We start from the raw sequence: 18441 nt of genomic DNA on the forward strand, positions 1-18441 counted from the left end.
ACAAGTAACAAAGTTAAGACCCCATATTGTCAAGTTTTAAACTTTGTACTACTTTTAATTATGTTTTCCCTCTTTGTAGTAGTATTGGTTTTTAGCATTTAGCTTACATTACGATTTAAGAATTTGTCCTTTTAGAAGTTGTATTGTGGAGTTTGATTTTTAGGATTAAGTCTTTTTGATGTCTTATCTTTGTTAGCTAAAAGGTTACTTGTTTCAAATTTTAGTTTGAAGAGAAAGGGCATTCAAGTAATCGAATCCTTCTCTAAAGCTTCTTCGTGGCATCAAGGTAACATCCAACAAAGAATTCAAAGGAGTCTTCTTGGACGATTCTACAAGGCATCAAAAAAGGAAATTTCGGCTCAAGTTTCAAAGGCACAACCAAAGCTTCAAAGCAAAGGGCACTACCTCCTTTATTGAAAAGAGGGGTTTCACCATCGGTGAAGAGGAGCTTCACATAAGGAAAAATTTGTATCTCTCTCTTGCAATTACCTCTATTTTTTTTTGCAACCTAGCACCATTTGTAATGTATGTCACTACATCTATCATTAAGGAGAATAATGTCATTGTGCACTTGTACATAGTCAAGACACTGGCCTTGGAGAATCTCCAAGTGCAAAGAGAGCTCTAATGCACCATGGGGGAATTTGGGAATTCTACCTCAAGGGGAGGGAAATTGGTAGCAATAGCATTCGCATCGGCGTTAGTAGTTTTTTCATCAGTGGCTTTTTGCATTGCACTTGTTTTCAATAAAGGTCAAGACAAAGCTATGGCAGCATTGACATCATTGGAACCAACAAGGTGTGGTTAGAAGACTCCAAGAATGGAATGAAGAAAAGGGGGGAAGACATGCATGTTTCAAAGACAAAGATTTCTACTTCAAGGGGAGAATTCATCTTTTATTTTGTCATCTTTTGTGGATTTGTTAGCCTTTACTGATATCTTGTGTGGATACTGTGTCATCCTTAGTGGATATAGAATCTTCAATGTATTGTCCTAGTCCAAACCCCAAGGGGAGGATTGTAAGGTATGAGATTTGTCCTAGAGTCACTAGAGTGTGAGTGAATGAGAGAAGAGGTTGAATTATCCCACATGTAATAGTGTAAAGCTGTAGAGCTACTTAAAGCTCATTTCATGGTTAACCAAATTCATTCCAAGTTTGCATCTTGTTTATGGTGAGCCTATGATGGGTTAGCAAATTACTCAAGATCGTGTTTATGAGTCCAAGTTAATCTATTTTGGAACCTAATTTTCTTGAGTAACAATCTAGCCTACACACACTCACTTGTGTACACAATGTTTGTCTATCACCCATCTTAGCTAGCACAGTCCCATTCCCATTCCCATCACCACCTTTGTACACTAAGGTTTTTATCCCAATAGAATAACTTGAGAGCTTTAGTCTTTATCTTGTGACTACTCCAACCATAAGGTCTCTCTCTCTCTCTCTCTCTCTCTCTCTCTCTCTCTCTCTCTCTCCATGCATGTCTCTTTGATCCTAACAAGTGGTATTGTTGCAGTTGCTAATAGCTTGTGCAAAGAGCTTTGGAGTGCATATTTGTGAGCAATGTGGGAAATCAATGCAATGGAGAGAGCCATGTTAAAAGCATTGTGTAAAGAAAATTTTTAAAGTTTGAAGCTACATTGTATGTTTTTAAAGGCATATGGAGCTAAGGTTCTGCCTTTTTTGGTATGTACCTTTTAAGGGGAGGCTTTGTTCTAGAACCTTGTTTTTTTGTTTCATCCTTTTGCCGAATAGAGGTCAATAAAGCCGACATGGAGGTAAAGAGTGAGGGGTAGACTACTATGAGGTTATGAAGCAAGTGATAGTCTATCCTATTGAGTGGTGTTGAGTAGACAACACACTGAAGCTTGTGTGCATTGTTCTGTTAGAGCTACTTGAGCTCCTCACATCTATCTTGCGTAGAGATCAATCCAAAAGCATTTGAAAGTGCTTTGAAGCACTTTCAAAGTTTGCAGAAACCACCTTGAGCCACTTTTTCAAGTGGTTTCACAACTCTGGTTTAGAAAATAGCTTACAAAACACTATTGGGAGACTAGAAGTGATTAAAAATAAAGTTAAGCAATTAGTAGCATTGCAAAGAAACACTTTTTTGTTAGTTATAAAGGATTTCTTTGCATTCACTAGTATTTTGTTCTTATTTTTAGTCTTTCTTTTGCATATTGCACTGGTTTCACATTCCTTCTGCCTTTCCCCAATTCACAAATCATTTCACATGATATCACATCAGCTTATCACCACATTTTCTATTATTCCACATGTATATGGAATGAACTACACACAACCTATGATTGGAGGGACCTGAAAAGCTCATTGGTACAAGCTATGCTCATTAGAAGATTAAGATGGTCGTTTTTTTTTGGCCTCGTATACACAAGCAACAATGTGGTAGAAGAAAATGGAAGAATGAAGTACTATTTTCAAGTCATCAAGGAAAGCAACACAGAGTCATTTACCCATGGATGAGCTCTAGGCAAACAGCTCATTATCTTCAAGGATAGAGTTTCATTTGGAATCAGAGAGTCTCCCTAAAGGGAAGAAATTATGGAGTAAGGGAAGGTACATCATTAAGATAAGGGAATGTAGGCAAAATCTACTTACCATGAGTTGCTTCGTTTCTTTGTTTCCTAATTACAAGATTATTATTCTACTAGAGTTGAGGAAAGGTGTTTAGGAACGCAAGTCACACCATCTTTTAGCAACAGGTGTGAACAAATTCTTATGATTGATGACGTGATGAATGCATGGCACCAAGGAATCATAACAATGCTATGGCTTGATTGTGTCTAAGGTTGCCTAACAATGCTAAAATTAGTGATAAAAGCTTCACCTTGGAAGATTTGGTCATGCTTAGGCCTGACTTCCCAGCTCTTTTTTTTTAAAAAAAAGCTTGCTGATGCATATTTGTGATCATGTATATGACCATAGTAAACATGGGTGCAATTTTTAGAAACCCAATGGTAGTCTATGTTATCAAGTGGGATTGAGTTAGGTGCAAGCAAATCACCTCAAGAGAGAATGTCTTATGTAGGACATTATGCACTGAACTAACATCACTAGACTTGGTAGACATGTCCACAACAGCAGCACAATTGGTATATATGTCCATAACACCACCATCCAAGAAGAGATTCATATCCATTGCTCATGGAGTCATGTTTGAAACAATTTGGAGCCTGTTGGCCTTGATTGCTTGGAGTATACAATCCAACTGAGCACTCCATGAAATGACATTGCAAAAAGTGAGCTTCTCAATTGTGCTAACCTCACCAAGAAAAGGCTGGCGTTTTTGTATGGTCACCCATGGACCTTGTGACTTTGAGTCTCAAGGTTAAATGCATGCATTTAGAGGCATACACTCAAGCTTCACAATCCACAAAGGTAGAGTCGAAAGGACCTTTGACAAAAGAAGGCAGATTCAAAAGGAGGACCTTTGATAGACCAAAGAAGGGTTGTTAGCCTATAGTCTTGGGCCACATGGGGAGCCTAATGCGAACAATGCTACTAATCAATTTACTAGTAAGAGAGTCTAGAACCTACGCCACTTGCCACTTCGTGTCATAGAAACATTATCACTGATGTACATTTTTTGTGAATTCTTTCAGTACCTTCTAGACCAAAACAGCTAGTGGAAAGGTACACCATATATAAGCCTAAACACTATAAGGGCATAGGGCACTTGATGTACATTTTTTGTGAATTCTTTTAGTCCTACACCAAAACAGCTAGGGGATAGGTACACCATATATAAGCCTAAACACTATAAAGGGCATAGGGCACTTGATGGTGGTCGATGGTGAGGAAGTAGGTGCACATTTCACAAAATACAAAACAAGACATCCAATGTGCCCAAAAATAAACTTGGATAGGGGGCAATGATCGAATGGATCCTGGATTACTTTATCGGACTTCAGAAAATGAGATGTCCATATCAATCACCATCCTGGTTTAAACATTGACTTTGTCTATATATTTACAAATACATTTCCTTTTCCAGTTCCAATACAAGGTAGATGTGGATCAGCTCAAATCATAGCATAAATGACTATCAATGCTCCTCACTTGGGGGTAACGCATATGGTGTAAGCTCTCCAATTTCGGAGTTTTCAGCCTGTAAACATGCCAAGACACAAACATGTGAGATTGCAGGCCATCATCAGAGAATCTTGATGAGGCTAGCCCATATTTTAGGGAGTATTAAACATCTTAAAGACACTGGTACAAGGCTGTTGCTACAGCACCTAGAATCCCATCCCACAAACCACTCTGGTAATCCTCTCAAGCTATACAGCTCAGGAGTTGGACCCCTCCAACGAGCAGATACCTCCTAAAACCGTAAATTATTCACTATATTCACGGTCCCAAGAAACTCAGCAAAAGAGAGTGCAAACTAGAGACTCCTGATATCTCCACCAGACTTTATATCTGATTGCCCCATCATGCACAAACCAAAAATTACCACGTCCACATCAATGCCATCAGTGATCCATACAGACTGGAGAACCGGGTGCGGTGCATGGACACGTTCATTGACAGCCACATGCCCACTGAACCATGTGAGTTCATGGATTCAAAGGTTCCAGACTTGAAACCATAATGAAGCCTCGCATTTCAAAGAATGAAATGAAAACAAGTGTTTTTGGGGCAGAGATAACACTACAAGTTGAGAGCACGATATGCATAAGACAGCCTATTATTGGCAACCTCTTGTCATGACTAAAAAGCACAAATGTAATCCTGGCCACAAGTATAGACATTTAAATGTCCTTTTTATGCACGAGCATCATACATCACTTTCATCCTTTTGCTGTATCTATCAATCAGGCATGTTGTTTCGGTCATCACATGAGATTCTTTTCTTGATGTTTAAGGACTTTCGGGTGTTTATACAAGTAAAGCCTTACAGACACACTTTACCCTTGCAGCTAATGTAACTTGATACTTCTTTAGTATGTGTGAACGATCTTCGATTCCGTCACTACTTACCATCAGTTGTGACACACTCCATCCATTTCGAAAGAGCAAAACTGGTCTTCCCCACTGTCAAAAAGCAGCACAAGTATTACAAACATCAAAATGTCAATCTTGGCTGAAAAGATGAAGTTTGGTAGCCTACCATTGAGCTGGAATATCCCTTAAGGCGACTTGAGTTAGCATGAAAACTATCTTGTCATGGTCTTTGCGATACAGACAATACAAAACGTGTATTTCATATTTTGACCTGGCTGAAAATTGTCCTCCTACCCACTTATTCAAGTGAAAAATGCTTCATAGTGAAAAGAGGGTCATATAAGTAATAGAAGTAAGACATAACTGAATTCAAACTCTCCCAACACCATCCGAACCGTTTCTTTTGTTTCAAGCCCATCTTGTGGACACCACATCCCCCATTCCCTATCCAGAATGAGGCCCCATGTCAATCTGCTCACTTGATTATTCACGAGTCAAAATCCTGGGACACCAACCAAGTTTTGCACCTTGGCCTTGACTTAGAGATCTCCAAAGACTTCAATATCAGTTTTCAAGAAAATCTCACAGATATTTCTCTTAAATGTCTAAGGAGAGGTGCTAAATTCCAAAGAACCTATGCATTGGTTTAATCTCTACCCTCAAAACTCAAATCTAACAAACATAAGGATCCCATGACCATAGAGAAGATTGATGTTAGGGATAATCAAAGAGTTAAGAAAATTGACAAACGCGCTACATCTTGAATATCTTTATTTAAAGGATAATCAGCATCCTACCCAATCTTTTACTGTGGCACAGTTGTAAAGCTTCCCAGCCTTCTGGATTGCAGGCCAGCCTCCCGTCACCCATCTAGCAACGCTGTAGCCCAGAGGTTCAAGCTGCACCTCAACTCCATATTCACTCGACATCCTGTATTGCAGAACCTACAATAAGAAAATAAAATTTAATAATTGCCAGACTTGGCATCAGTATCTGGGCTAGAACTGTGAACCTTCTCTTAATGCCGGTGAGTTCTAACCAAGCTGTCATGCCACTGAGGTCTCATCTCAGCCACCAATACACATATGTGACAAGACCCTTACTGCTAAGCCTGCATGCAGACCTTCCACAATCTCTCTCACGGTAGCAGCAGTCGAACCTACGGCAACCTGATCAACAAGAATCATACCTACCAGCTAGACTACCGCTTGGTCGTCTAGATCTGTGACCTTCCCTTTTGAACCATTTCCTTTCACACACACTTTTTTTTCACAAGTTTGACCTTGGCCATTTTTATGTTTTCACAATGGGAGCAAAACCTATTGACCTCAAGTGTCAGGTTAAGAAATTTATAGACCTCAAATTGAAGTTGCCCAACAGCTGCTAAGATGGGATCTGTTCTTCCAGAATCCACAGAATACAGGACCTACATTCACCAAACGATTCCATCAGGTTCATATGAAACAAAGAGGTTACCGCCCATCCAACTAGCCTTCTGATGGACCAAGGTCTCACTCACACAAATTATACCTGAACTGCACCCTCACCCAACAACTCTGTGAGTCCCTTTTGAAATTGTTTATATTTTGACGGATTCGGATTTCGCATGTAACTAAACAGTTCTGGGGAGAATGAGGGTATTCCAGGAAACACCACACGTGATCCCGTGTAGATTGTATCGCCAATTGCAAATGTATTCGGATTATTCAATCCAATGACTGAAACCGCATAATTAAAGTCAGTGCTTATACACGCTTGTTATATTGAAGGCAGACATCTGCTCCTAAAAGAGTACATAAATGCAAACAGGGAACTCACCATCCCCTGCAAATCCTGTTTCAACTGTCATCCGATCTTGAGCAAACATCTTTTGTGGCCTTGTCAATGACACCTGTCTTCCTGTCCGTGCTAGTTGCACTTTCATTCCTTTCATAAACTGGCCTGATACACATAGCATATCAGTCATCCCTCTCTTCAACAAAGAACAGTGCCCCCGCACCCACCCCCCCCCCCCCCCCCAAAATTTTCCTGTTTTCCTTACTCTCGACACAATCTATTCACACTTTTAATCAACCAGAAGGATGCAATAAACATTCCATCCTGTACACATAAGAAAGTATGTAAATAAGCACCAAAATCACAAGATTCACTGAAGACACTCGCCTTGACAAAATTTTCCAATGAGATGTACTAAAGTCTTCATATGAAACACAATCACACAATCTAGTTGATGAACAGGCCCCAGGGTACAGCAGCAATCTGACTATCTAACCACCATATTGAACTGAAGTCACAGACATTTCTAACAAAACATCAAAAATAAATCCATAAATCTTCATTACACCTCTCTTTGGTTTGTGTCAGTCTTCTACAGAATTGGGTGGATTAGCATCATTTTCAACTTGCAACAAACCCACACAACCCCTACATTCAAGCTTGATGACACTTAGCAATAATGCAAGCTGAATAAACAATTATGGCGAAAAATATACAGCAAATTTAAGCAAGATACAACACCTTATCCAAATATAGCCGTCCACAAGCTACTTCGGCTTATGGAAATATAACTGTTCACAAGCTACTTCGGCTTCACTGTCACAGATTCCAACTACACCCAATAATTCCTACTTCAAGAGAAGGGGATCGAGTAACACTCTTGCCAACATGTGCCCATTGGCAGCATGTAAGAGTGGTATGCTCTTTCCAGAGGTGGTCCTGTGTTTGACCCTGTTTTCACTACTAAGGACTTTGGAGACTCTGGATTTGGCAAGGAAAGCCACTCAGTCAGTTGGAGTGGGATCGTGGTGAGTGGTAGTGCCCTTCATTGGGCCATGATGGAGCCCCTCTTATCATTTTTTGAGTACTTTGTTTCCCTTGGGAGGAGACTTCTTTTGCAGACTTGGCACCCTCCTCACTGCACTGTAACAGGGAACGGGGGGAACACCATAGTTACAAGGGATGGAGGGGACGGACCCTAGGGATGGGGGACGCCCATTTCCGGGACGGGGACGGGTGGGGACGGATGGAAAAAGAGCTGCCAAGTGGGAAGGCAGGCAAAACGTCCCAGGGACGGCAGGGAACGGCAGGGGACGGTAGGGGATGGGAGGGGACTTTTTTTAAAATTTGAGAACTTGATCATTTCTAGAGGCTAGTTTCTCTCCAATAGCCATATGTTTGAACTTCGAAGCACCCCAATGGCTATAAAAGCCACCCTTTGGGTCCTCATTTCTCGATGTTTTATTAGCACATTTGCGTCTATATGACTCATGTTCTTTGGTCTATTTAGTGTAAATTTGTGGTCAAAGTGATGCTGTATGTGTGTGGCATGTGTACAGGTCAAAAAATGCCAAAAAAACTCTTTTTTTTTTTTTTTGTCGTCTCGACCCCCATCCCCGTTCCCGACCCCGACCTGCCGTCCCATGTAACTATGGGGAGCACAGCCCAAACGTTCCGAAACGGCGTTTCGGACAAGTCCTGTTCCCGAAACGGAGATGGGAACGGAACGCTGTTCCGGAACGGGGTGTAACCGGCACGGTGTTCCGGAATGGGCGGAACATGAGGCGGAACGGCGAAATGGGCAAAAGTAGGCATTTGGGTGAAAAAAAGTGGGCTTTTGGGGACAGATTTGGGATTGTTCGGGGAACATATTTGGTGCAGTTTGAGGGCAGGTTAGGGGGCAGATTTGGGGGCAGTTTTGGGGTTGTTTAGGAGTTTATTTGGGACTAAGCTGAATGGAGGTAATTCAATCCTTACTTTAGGTTGACCGTTCCAGCCCCGTTCCCGTTCCGGGCCCTCCTCCTCCCCATTCCCGTTCCCCGTTCCCGTTCCGGGTAACTATGCCTCACTGTCCATGCTAGTCAGAGGTTTGGTAGGATCAGTGCATCCTCCCCGCCTTCCAGAGATAGTTTTGGTCATGCATTTGGACCCCCCGGATTGGCCGTAGGATATGTTTTTCCATGTGGATGATAGCACATGCAGGATTGTCTGTTGGTACTTGGTCGGCAGTCACACTGGTCATGACCCCCCTTGTCAGAGATGTACTTCAGAGCCTGAGTCTTCGAGGCATTGTTTTTGGGTTTGTCCTTTTGCGCAACCAGTGTGGATGGCAGTTTTTTGATTGTCGATTCCAGTGGGCATCCAGGATGGGTTCGTGACGTGGGAGGCAGTTGCATGGCTTTTACAATTTCCGGGGTCACACATCTTTTTCCAGGGCTTGCCCACAGATCCAGTCTTCTTGCTTACTCCCTTGGGTTATAGACCGGGCACTCTACAGATGATCCCAGATGAAGTCACCAGCTGGATTTATGCCAGCGACACAGTATTCACCACGATATGCAGCATCATGCTTTGGAGCCAAAAACTGGGAAATATGGAACTGGCCCGTAGATGGAAAACCAGTGGTACAAGGCTCTGGGGAAACAATGCCCTAGGCCTGGGGCCACCAAGAGGCACACAAAATGACACCACCGGCAGTACAAGGTGGGCAAAACAATGGCAGCAAAGAAAAAATGAGAAAATTACCTCACATAGGCCAGCCACAAAACAGCCCTCACTCCCTATGATCAGCCCCTAGGAGATACTGGGGCACTAGCAGCTCTGCCAGGACCAGCTAGAGAGGTGACAAACTCTTAACAATTACATGGGGTACCTTGGCACTTCGTGAGACTGTGACTGGTAGAGCGCATACAAAGGAGGGTCTATCAAGATGGTTCACTCCACCATTGGAGTGAAGTAGGTGGATGTCTGTTTCTCTTTTTCGTATGTATATTGATGAGGTATCACTGGTCTATACAGAGATGTAGGGAGAAGGGGTGTACAGTCATCAGGCACTTGGATACCCTTGTTGCTCTATTCGGATAATAGCATTCTCATTGTTGACTCACGAGAGACAGTTGGATGCATTATGGATCAATACAGTGTAGAGATTTGTCTGTGAACAATAGGTGACGGCATCAGCATCGGACACTTGCCAAGTTTCCAGCTAGCCATCTTGACAGTGTTTGGGGGGGTGGTGACTCTAGTATACAGATGTCATCTTGGTTTTGAGTCGTGTGGCTTTACTAGGAACAGATTGCCACCCTTTAAATATTTCTGGATGCTCCATTGTTGGCATTGATATGCTGAGAGATTAACTGGATTATTACATGGGATCCAGATTGATATAGAGAGGACATGGGTGTGCCTCCTCCGGAGTTGAGGGACAAAATTGGTTTTTTACAAAAATTATTGTTGCCATGAACTCTTTTTTTCCAGAAAAGATCTTGGGGTCACGTTTGTGAAACCTAGTGTTTTTTAAGACCACCTTTTTTGCTCATGTGGTCTGATCTAGTCTATTTGAAGTTGCAAGTTTCAAGTAAGCCATAAGTTCTTTGCCACATGATACACCTAATTCACAATTTACTCTGATATGTTATGCAATGTGCATGATCATTTAGTGTCTAGGTATATATGTCGATATTTAAATTGAAGTTTTTGTCGAAACCTCTCAGATGGCATTCCTGACATGGACTAAAACCTCCTGAAACCTCCGTAACCCATTTTGAAACTTCCCATTCGGAAACTCCGTGGCTACTAATCACAAAGAAATCCTAGACAAGGATTTTGACACGCAGCCATAAGATAAATACATCCTCAATAATGTGAACAAAATTGGTTACAGTTAGCGGAGGACCCGTTTAGAGGCAGGTGATAGATTTCTTCCAGAGTAGCACCTCTCACCAGAGCTGCAGGACACGTCACTTTTTGAGTACACGGTTTCTCTTGGATAGAGCTTCAGAGATTAGTATATCTGGACCGTCTCTCTTGCAGATCTTGTAACGAGATATATATCATCGCCGCATTAATGCCATTATCAAGAGGCATTGAGCAGCTCCTGCGAGGTTCTTTATAGAAGAGGAGATTGATGCCATGATGCAGCAGCGTATGAGAGAGTTACTGTGATGGTGCCTATAGTGACAGCCTACTGAGGAGATGAGGCTTTGGGAGACATGCTACCAGCTGGCATTTTCACTCGTTTGTTCACATTTATAGTATTTTCTACCTTGTCTTTTGTATTTCACATTTTCTTTTGTATTAGACCTTTGGATCAAATGACAATGATGTAATTTTTTGGTCCATAGTTCTTTTAGGCTGTTTGCAAATGTAAATTGAATTTCATTTCTCGTTTAGTAGCTCATGCACTCTACAATTTTATGGCCTCTCTCTCTCTCTCTCTCTCTCTCTCTCTCTCTCTACTTTACCAATCATGAGACATGGTGCTTGAGAGTTTCCTAATCAACCTCCCTAGCCTCCTTTTGCAATAATGGTTGGTTCTTTCGTAAAAATAACCAAAGTTCAGCCTTTGTTTGACCATTTCTTGGTGATTCCCGGAGTCAACCAAATTCCCAAAGATGTATGAAAGAAAAGAATGGAATATTTGGAAAAAGTTAATCCTCTTGCAGATTGGTGTGCACATCAACAAATCAGCTGATGATCAGGCGAAACCTCACCCCGAAATTCCAATCTGATGTGACGTTCATGATGGCCAATCTCCACAATGCTAAAGACGAGATTCTCCTATTGAGCAACAATCGGGTCTCTCGAGTGAGTATCGAAGTACACCCACCATTGGGTGGAATAGCCTCATCAATCTCTCTCATATGGGCAACAACCCCTTTGAGGATCCCGTAGGTAGCTCCAATCACCTGTGCCCCAACCAAGGAAGCTTCTGACATAACGGTGTAAAGAGCCTCCTGGCCCAATATCCCATCTAGCCCAGTCAATGCGTGTCCTCTCGCCTAACTGACGGCCTTCTGAATCTCTTACATATGCATTCCATACAAGGGGCTGCCTCGCTACCTCCCCGATACACGAAGGCGGGTGGCGAATCAAAACAAGACGTAACTCCTTCCAAATCTGCAGCAAGCAGCACATAAATGATGACAAATGAGATGTATCCAAGGGTACATCTATAAAGATGAATCTGATGGTCGGGTGCCAAACACATGTAGTATCTAGAGAGCCAAAACAAGGAGATGTATGTGACAAAGCATGGTGTAAAACTGTTTCCAAGGCTAGATCTACCCCTAGAAACAATCCGCGAACTGTCAGCTTTGCAAGCAATGCCTTGCTTTGCATCTCTGGATCAATAATCCCCAGTCCTCGCTGCTCTCTAGGCAAAATGATTGTGTCCCAATGCCAAATGGACTCGTGGTCGAGTGTCTCTAAAGCCATCTAGGCCACCCCACAAGAAGTTGCGTACAACACGCCATGATTCTTGAGTGAAGAGTCATGCAAGATGTGGTGAACCAAGCCGTCGCAAGAAGAACCTGATTCACCACAAGGGCTCTGCTAGCCAGAGATAAATGCAAGGATGAACAATGGCAAAGTTTCTTCCTGATAGACTGCAGCACGGGTGCAAACTGCTGCTCAAATGACACATCAATGCCGACATGGAAACCCAAATATCTGCAAGTCTAGCCTCTAGGTACCCGAGGGAAATTATGCTGCGCACCCCACTAACAATCCGCATCATCCACTCCTACAATAAAACAAAAAAACTTGTGCCAATTGATGAGAGCACCACTAGCCAAACAAAAGGTTGTAAGAGCACCCTGTAGACTGTCCAAAATGGGTATGTCGTATCTGACAAAGAGCATAGTATCGTTTGCATACTCCTGATCTAGCAAATCTGGCGAATCCGCCAAAGGCATAGCAAGACCTCTTGATTGTGGTGTTCTGCTGCGCAAGAATCGAGACATGGCCTCAACAAAAAACAGAAAGAAGTAGGATGCCGGGGACATCCCTGTTGAACTAAACTAGACAGATGAAAGCACCGTCCAATATGGCCTCTAATTGTGACAGCGCTAGAAGTAGTACGGTATAATGCAGATACACCTTTGATCCGCCACAAGGGGAAACCCATCCTCTAAATAGCCTCATAGAAAGTGAAGATATTATCCAAAATACAATGGTCCTACACAAAACCTGTCTACGAAGCATGGATGAGATCAGGCATAAAGGTTTTTAAGCGCATGTTGATCATGTGAGCATAGATCTTTTACACGGAGGACATGAGTGATTGGTCTCCACTGTCACAGGGACGATGTATCTCTGTCTTTCGGTATAAGAGATATAAGTCCCGAACACATAAGAGGCAGGCATCTCTCCTGTGTCAAATATGTATTGTAAACCGGAAAGCATAGTGGGGCTGAGAGCATCCCAGAACTACAAAAAGAACTGTCATCCTCTCCAGGCCAAGATGCTCCCCAAGGGCCCACATATAATCTATCTAGTCGCTTGAGCAGACGACCCGACTTCCTTCTAAAACCCCACGAAAACTGCAGTGTCTGTGGTGTGCGAGCCACAGATGAAGTATGCCATTTGTACTAGAAACTGCAAAAAGGAATCTGTCCCAAGCATCTCTCTCACACAGTAATACATATGGTAAAGATCGGGGCAGAATGGCTCACAAGTCCTTAGTGGTCTCTACATTGTTGAAATCACCGCCAACAACCACGAATCCACAATAGGCAATACATTAACAATCTGGTACCAAAACTCGGCCCCCCATGAGCTGAAGTTGGGGTGTAGATGCACATCACACCAAGGGTATCATCAATCTCTATAGTAATCCACATTGCTCTACCATGTACTAAAGTACCATGGTCACGTCCACAATGGTGCCAAGGGGGTCCCATAGAAATGCATACACCACTGCTAGAATATTGTTGTCCAATCGCAGTTTCCCAAAATGTATGAGAATCCCAAGGTAACAACTTACTGCATCTACAATAAGTGTCTATACATAACTTGCGCTCCTACACAAGGAGTATATCCACATCTCGGTCTACATGAGAATGCAAATCTCTACAAAATAAATTCTGTCTGGGACCATGATGCTAGTGTGATGCAAGCCATTGACATTCCAAGTAAAGAATATGTAAATCCCATGTGTCAACCAATGAATGATGAGTCTACGACCTCAAAGACATGCATCAACTGTGTCAACGGCTACAAGATAGAGGATCAATGCTTTGTGTGTGTGTGTGTGTGTGTGTGTGTGTGTGTGTGTGTGTGTGTGACTTCGTCTTGATGTAGGGGCATTTGAGGACAGCTTTATGGGAAGAGACATCGTCTTTTACTCAGACACACTAGGCACCAGGATAGCTTATGCCACATGTGACTCGATATAGGTGGGAGACAAGTTTTGTAGCAGAGACAAGATCACAGCTCAGAACAAAGGGTCACGGAGGAGTAGGAGTCCTATTCAAAGAGGTGTTATAGCCGCTTGTGCACGTTGTTCGGAGAGATGATCAAGCCAGATACAAGTGGGTGAGATTGAGGGCTGAGACATGCATATTCTTGTACATTGCTATATGTTACTTTGCCCCTAGCACATCAGTGTATGCCGCACCTAGAGGACAGACTCCAGACCCCTTTCTCTGCATTAGACGAGGATGTATGGGAGTTTTCCAAAGATGGTGACATTATTCTCTTGAGGGACTTTAATGCCCGCACGAGAAATCATTAGACAATTTTTTATGATACCTCAGATGAAATACTGAGAGAGCTAGATATCAGTGATATGGGGCTTCACAGACGCTCACAAGATGAGTAGTACACTGAGGACGGAAGATATCTGATGGAAATGGGGGCCTCACATGGATTGGCCATACTTAATGGCCGACAACAATTTCCCACAACAACTGGGTTTACTTGCTTCCCACATAGGCATGGGGCCAGCACAATGGACTATGTCATGGCACAGCTGAGCTTGTTGATTTATCCCCTGCATTAAGGATTTCATAGTACGACACAAACCAGTGGAGATCATGCTCGTTTGACACTTTCGGTCTCCTTTCACTAAAGTACAACTCATGTGTCAGGTAGGAGGACTCATACCCGCTATACATTTAAACCAGAGACTGACTTTGTTTATAAAGAGGAGATTTATGGTCATCTATGTACAGCAACCAAGCCAGGACTCTAAGTGGAGGAGATCACCACTTTACTAATTGAGACATTGCATGATACAGCAGCAGAGGCATACCCAAACACTTAGCCTGATCAAAGACGCCGTCCTAGGAGCATGCCTCGGAACAGTTGGTATGACGAGGAGTGCAGAGAGACGAGAGCACAACTTCAGAGGGATCTTCTCCTACGGGTCATCAATCACAGACAATCTCGGATAGCCTTCTGGCCCCTTGTGCGACAAAAGAAGCAAGCATTCCTAGCTCGGATGGAGCGAGACTTATACCAGTTGTTCTTGAGTAGAGACTCAGGAGAGGCATGGCGTCTCTTTCATGAGCACTCCCCTCCCCCAGTGATTACTTCCCTTGATGTGTGGGGTCAATATGCAACATCCTTATATACGGTCCCTAGACAGACACCCCTTCCAGATCCTCTTGAGCCATGCCCATCTACGAGTGCCTTCTTTACCATTGAGATGGTAAAGACGGCCATTGACAGGATGAGGATCAGGCGGGCATATGATCATGATGGTCTAGTAGCAGAACACTTTATACATGCTAGAGATATGCTGACCGAGGTTCTTGTAGTTCTGTTCAATCGTGTCATGTGTAAGGGCCTACTTGAGACTTGGAGACTGTCTACTATTGTGCCTATCTTCAAGGCAGGTGATCCTACAGAGCCTAGAAACTACCGCACTATTATGATTGGGCACACATTGGCACGGTTGTATGCATCTATCCTTGAGGAGCAGTTGAGTAGATAGGCAAAATGTGAGGGCATAAGGGCGACGGGATAGGCCAGTTTCAGGAGAGACTTCTCCACTCTTTACCATATTCTAACACTCAGAGCCATCACTGAGGAGGGTAGGGCACATGGGAGACAAATGTATTGTAGCTTTGTGGATTTCCGCAAAGCATTTGACATGGTGCCTAGAGCCAGATTGATGCCCAGAGTAAAGGAGATGGGATTGCCCAATGAGTTGATTTGGGGGATCATGGCTCTATACAGATCAGTGGTGGGACATGTACGCACTCCAGAGGGGATATTTGATTTAGTGCACTCCACTATTGGAGTGAAACAAGGTTGTCCATTGTCCCCCACTTTATTTGGTATGTATATATATGAGGTTTCTGATTACACTGACAGAGAGGGTGACAGAGGTGCCCAACTGGCAGGGATATGGATTCCATTGTTGTTATATACTGATGATATTGTGACTCACCGGAGAGTATGCAACGACATTTGGATGCATTACACAGCTTTGCAAAGGATAGTGGATTGTCTGTAAACCAAGGTTATGGAGTTTTAACACCACACCGTAGTGGATCAAGAGATCAGCACCTACATTCACTTATGGTCAGGAGACTGTGGAGTACACAGATGCTATACTTATCTTGGGGTAGTTTTCACTAGGCCAAGGTTTTCTTTGAAGAGAGCAACAGAGACTAGACTGACCAGAGCGTATGCGGCCTTGGAAGGATTGGAGAGGATGTGTTCACGGGTTCAGTTCTAGGAACCCCAAACAAATCTCTGGCTCTTTGATACCTTGGTAGCTTCAACTATGCTCTATGGGGTTCAGGTTTGGGGACCCTCTGTGGGTCAGGATGGGTGGAGAGGTATGGAGAGGCCCTTGGTATCTATGAAATCTCCGCGATTGAGCCAAGGCCTCTGTGCCAGATGAGATGATTAGAGCGGAGTTAGCAAGCCCCCCCCATGGAGATAGAGGTGCTTACCAGATCAGTCTCCTTTATGCACAACTCATGGGATACTACCAGAGACAGATGTGCCACATTGGCCCTTGAGTCCTTTAGACAGTTAGCTTTACAGGGGGACAAAACAATCTTCTCCAACTCACAGGGGATGGGATTGTGATTCGACCCAGCTATATGGATACACATCTATCTCATAGGTTACGGTGTGCAATTGGTTAGATACGGACATCCTCACACCAGCTTGAGATTGAGACTGGTATATTCGGAGGGATACCAGCAACCAGCAGGATATGCCGCCTATGCCATACACAGCCAGAGACGGAGATGCATTATATATGTCAATGCATAGTTATTACGAAATACCGGGTCGCTTCCACCGTCCATTTAGAGAAGGCTTCGGACCTTTTCTAGAGACATGAGCTATCAGGACCAGAGATGTCTTGGACTGTATCTACTTGAGTTACACAGACATGGAGACAGTTTATTGAGGAGCTCTCAAGAGAGACAATCCCAGAGACAGATTACTGAAATCTTCACACCAGACACTGCACAGATAGAGGAGCAATCACCACTTTCGTATAGCCTAGTGAGAGTTCCCACACAAAACATAACCTAAAGCTTACCCCAACAATTACACACACTAAAACCACCCTACAACTACAATCTCTGACAAAAGAAAATCAGAACCCCTTTCTCCCCTATCTAAAGAAAAAAATGTTGGCACTTCTTAAGCTATTTAGGCGTGCAATCGCCAAGAGAAGAGGTGTGGACCTTGGAAAACACAAGCATAATTGCTTAGAGCAGCACATTTTCTCAATATGAACATCCTGTACTCTGTTTTCATGAAAAATAGCTGACCTGAACAAACACGAACAAAAGCAACTTTATCACGATGCTTCGGGTCCATGTTTGCTTGTAGCTGCCAAAAAGAATTAAATAGAACTTTAATACAGAACATAACACATCAAAGCCAGAATAAACTTACTTAAGCACAAATTTAAACAGCACAGAAGAATATATTTGATCAGCCTACACCTTGAAAACAAACCCAGTGAACTCTGGATAATCAGGCTCAATAAGTCCAACATCAGCCGCATGTGGTATAGGTTGCTGTGCATACTTCAAGAAACTTTCAAGAAAAAGCTTCACCTGCAGAATTACATTAATCATAATAACTGATGCCAGCTGATGGCAAGTTATGGCTATCATACTGATAGAGTGGACTCTTTGCATACTTACTCCAAAATTGTTCATGGCGCTCCCGAAAAAGACAGGAGACAATTCCCCTTGATGAATCTTCTCCAGCTCCAGTGGTTGTGAAACTGCCTCTAGAAGCTCAATCTCCTCCTGTAGTTAGTGTGTACATACTTGAATCATGAGCAACCGTGCAAAGACCAAAACTTCTGTAATTTAACCATTGTGCAAACACTTAACATTTTATAAATAATGTTCAAACTCTGCTATTGCTAGAGACCTTCTCAACTTATTTCCTGTAGCAAAGAGTCATTTCAAGCAAGAGCTTGAACATTATCCAAAATTCAAGTCGTTTGAGGACTCCTCAAACTCTTTAGATTGAGATAGAGCTGAAAAACTTTAAGACCTCCAATTGTTGATAGAGGTCCTCAGGTATTATTGTCTGTAGAGAAGGGTCACCCCAGGGAAGAACTTGCACAGATGCTTCTTTACTGCCGTGGCTTTGATCCTTCTCAAATAGGTGTACTTCATTCTTTGGCCTATAATATAGACCCATGAACCTGCCAAAAAGACCTCTGACCATCAACACTGTGCCTTTACAAGCCTTTAAAAAGG

At 42.9% G+C, this 18441-nt stretch overlaps 1 protein-coding gene across 1 annotated transcript in view; it reads right to left on the reverse strand.

Annotated features, from left to right (window-relative positions):
* Positions 1–3895: 3895 nt before the first annotated feature.
* The window catches only part of LOC147435985 (uncharacterized), an 84119-nt gene continuing 69573 nt past the window's right edge, over positions 3896–18441 (reverse strand). The window contains exons 7-16 of the mRNA XM_086488890.1: positions 18233–18386; positions 17872–17979; positions 17668–17781; positions 17491–17551; positions 6788–6910; positions 6500–6687; positions 6327–6395; positions 5767–5913; positions 5006–5059; positions 3896–4130 (exon numbers count right to left, since the gene is read on the reverse strand). Coding sequence (XP_086345016.1) covers positions 4068–4130; positions 5006–5059; positions 5767–5913; positions 6327–6395; positions 6500–6687; positions 6788–6910; positions 17491–17551; positions 17668–17781; positions 17872–17979; positions 18233–18386 — 1081 coding nt within the window. The 3' untranslated portion in view covers positions 3896–4067. The remainder of the gene's footprint in view (positions 4131–5005; positions 5060–5766; positions 5914–6326; positions 6396–6499; positions 6688–6787; positions 6911–17490; positions 17552–17667; positions 17782–17871; positions 17980–18232; positions 18387–18441) is intronic.

This window comes from Adiantum capillus-veneris, chromosome 18 (genome assembly GCF_014529385.1).
Source record: "Adiantum capillus-veneris isolate H3 chromosome 18, ASM1452938v2, whole genome shotgun sequence".
NCBI lineage: Eukaryota > Viridiplantae > Streptophyta > Polypodiopsida > Polypodiales > Pteridaceae > Adiantum > Adiantum capillus-veneris.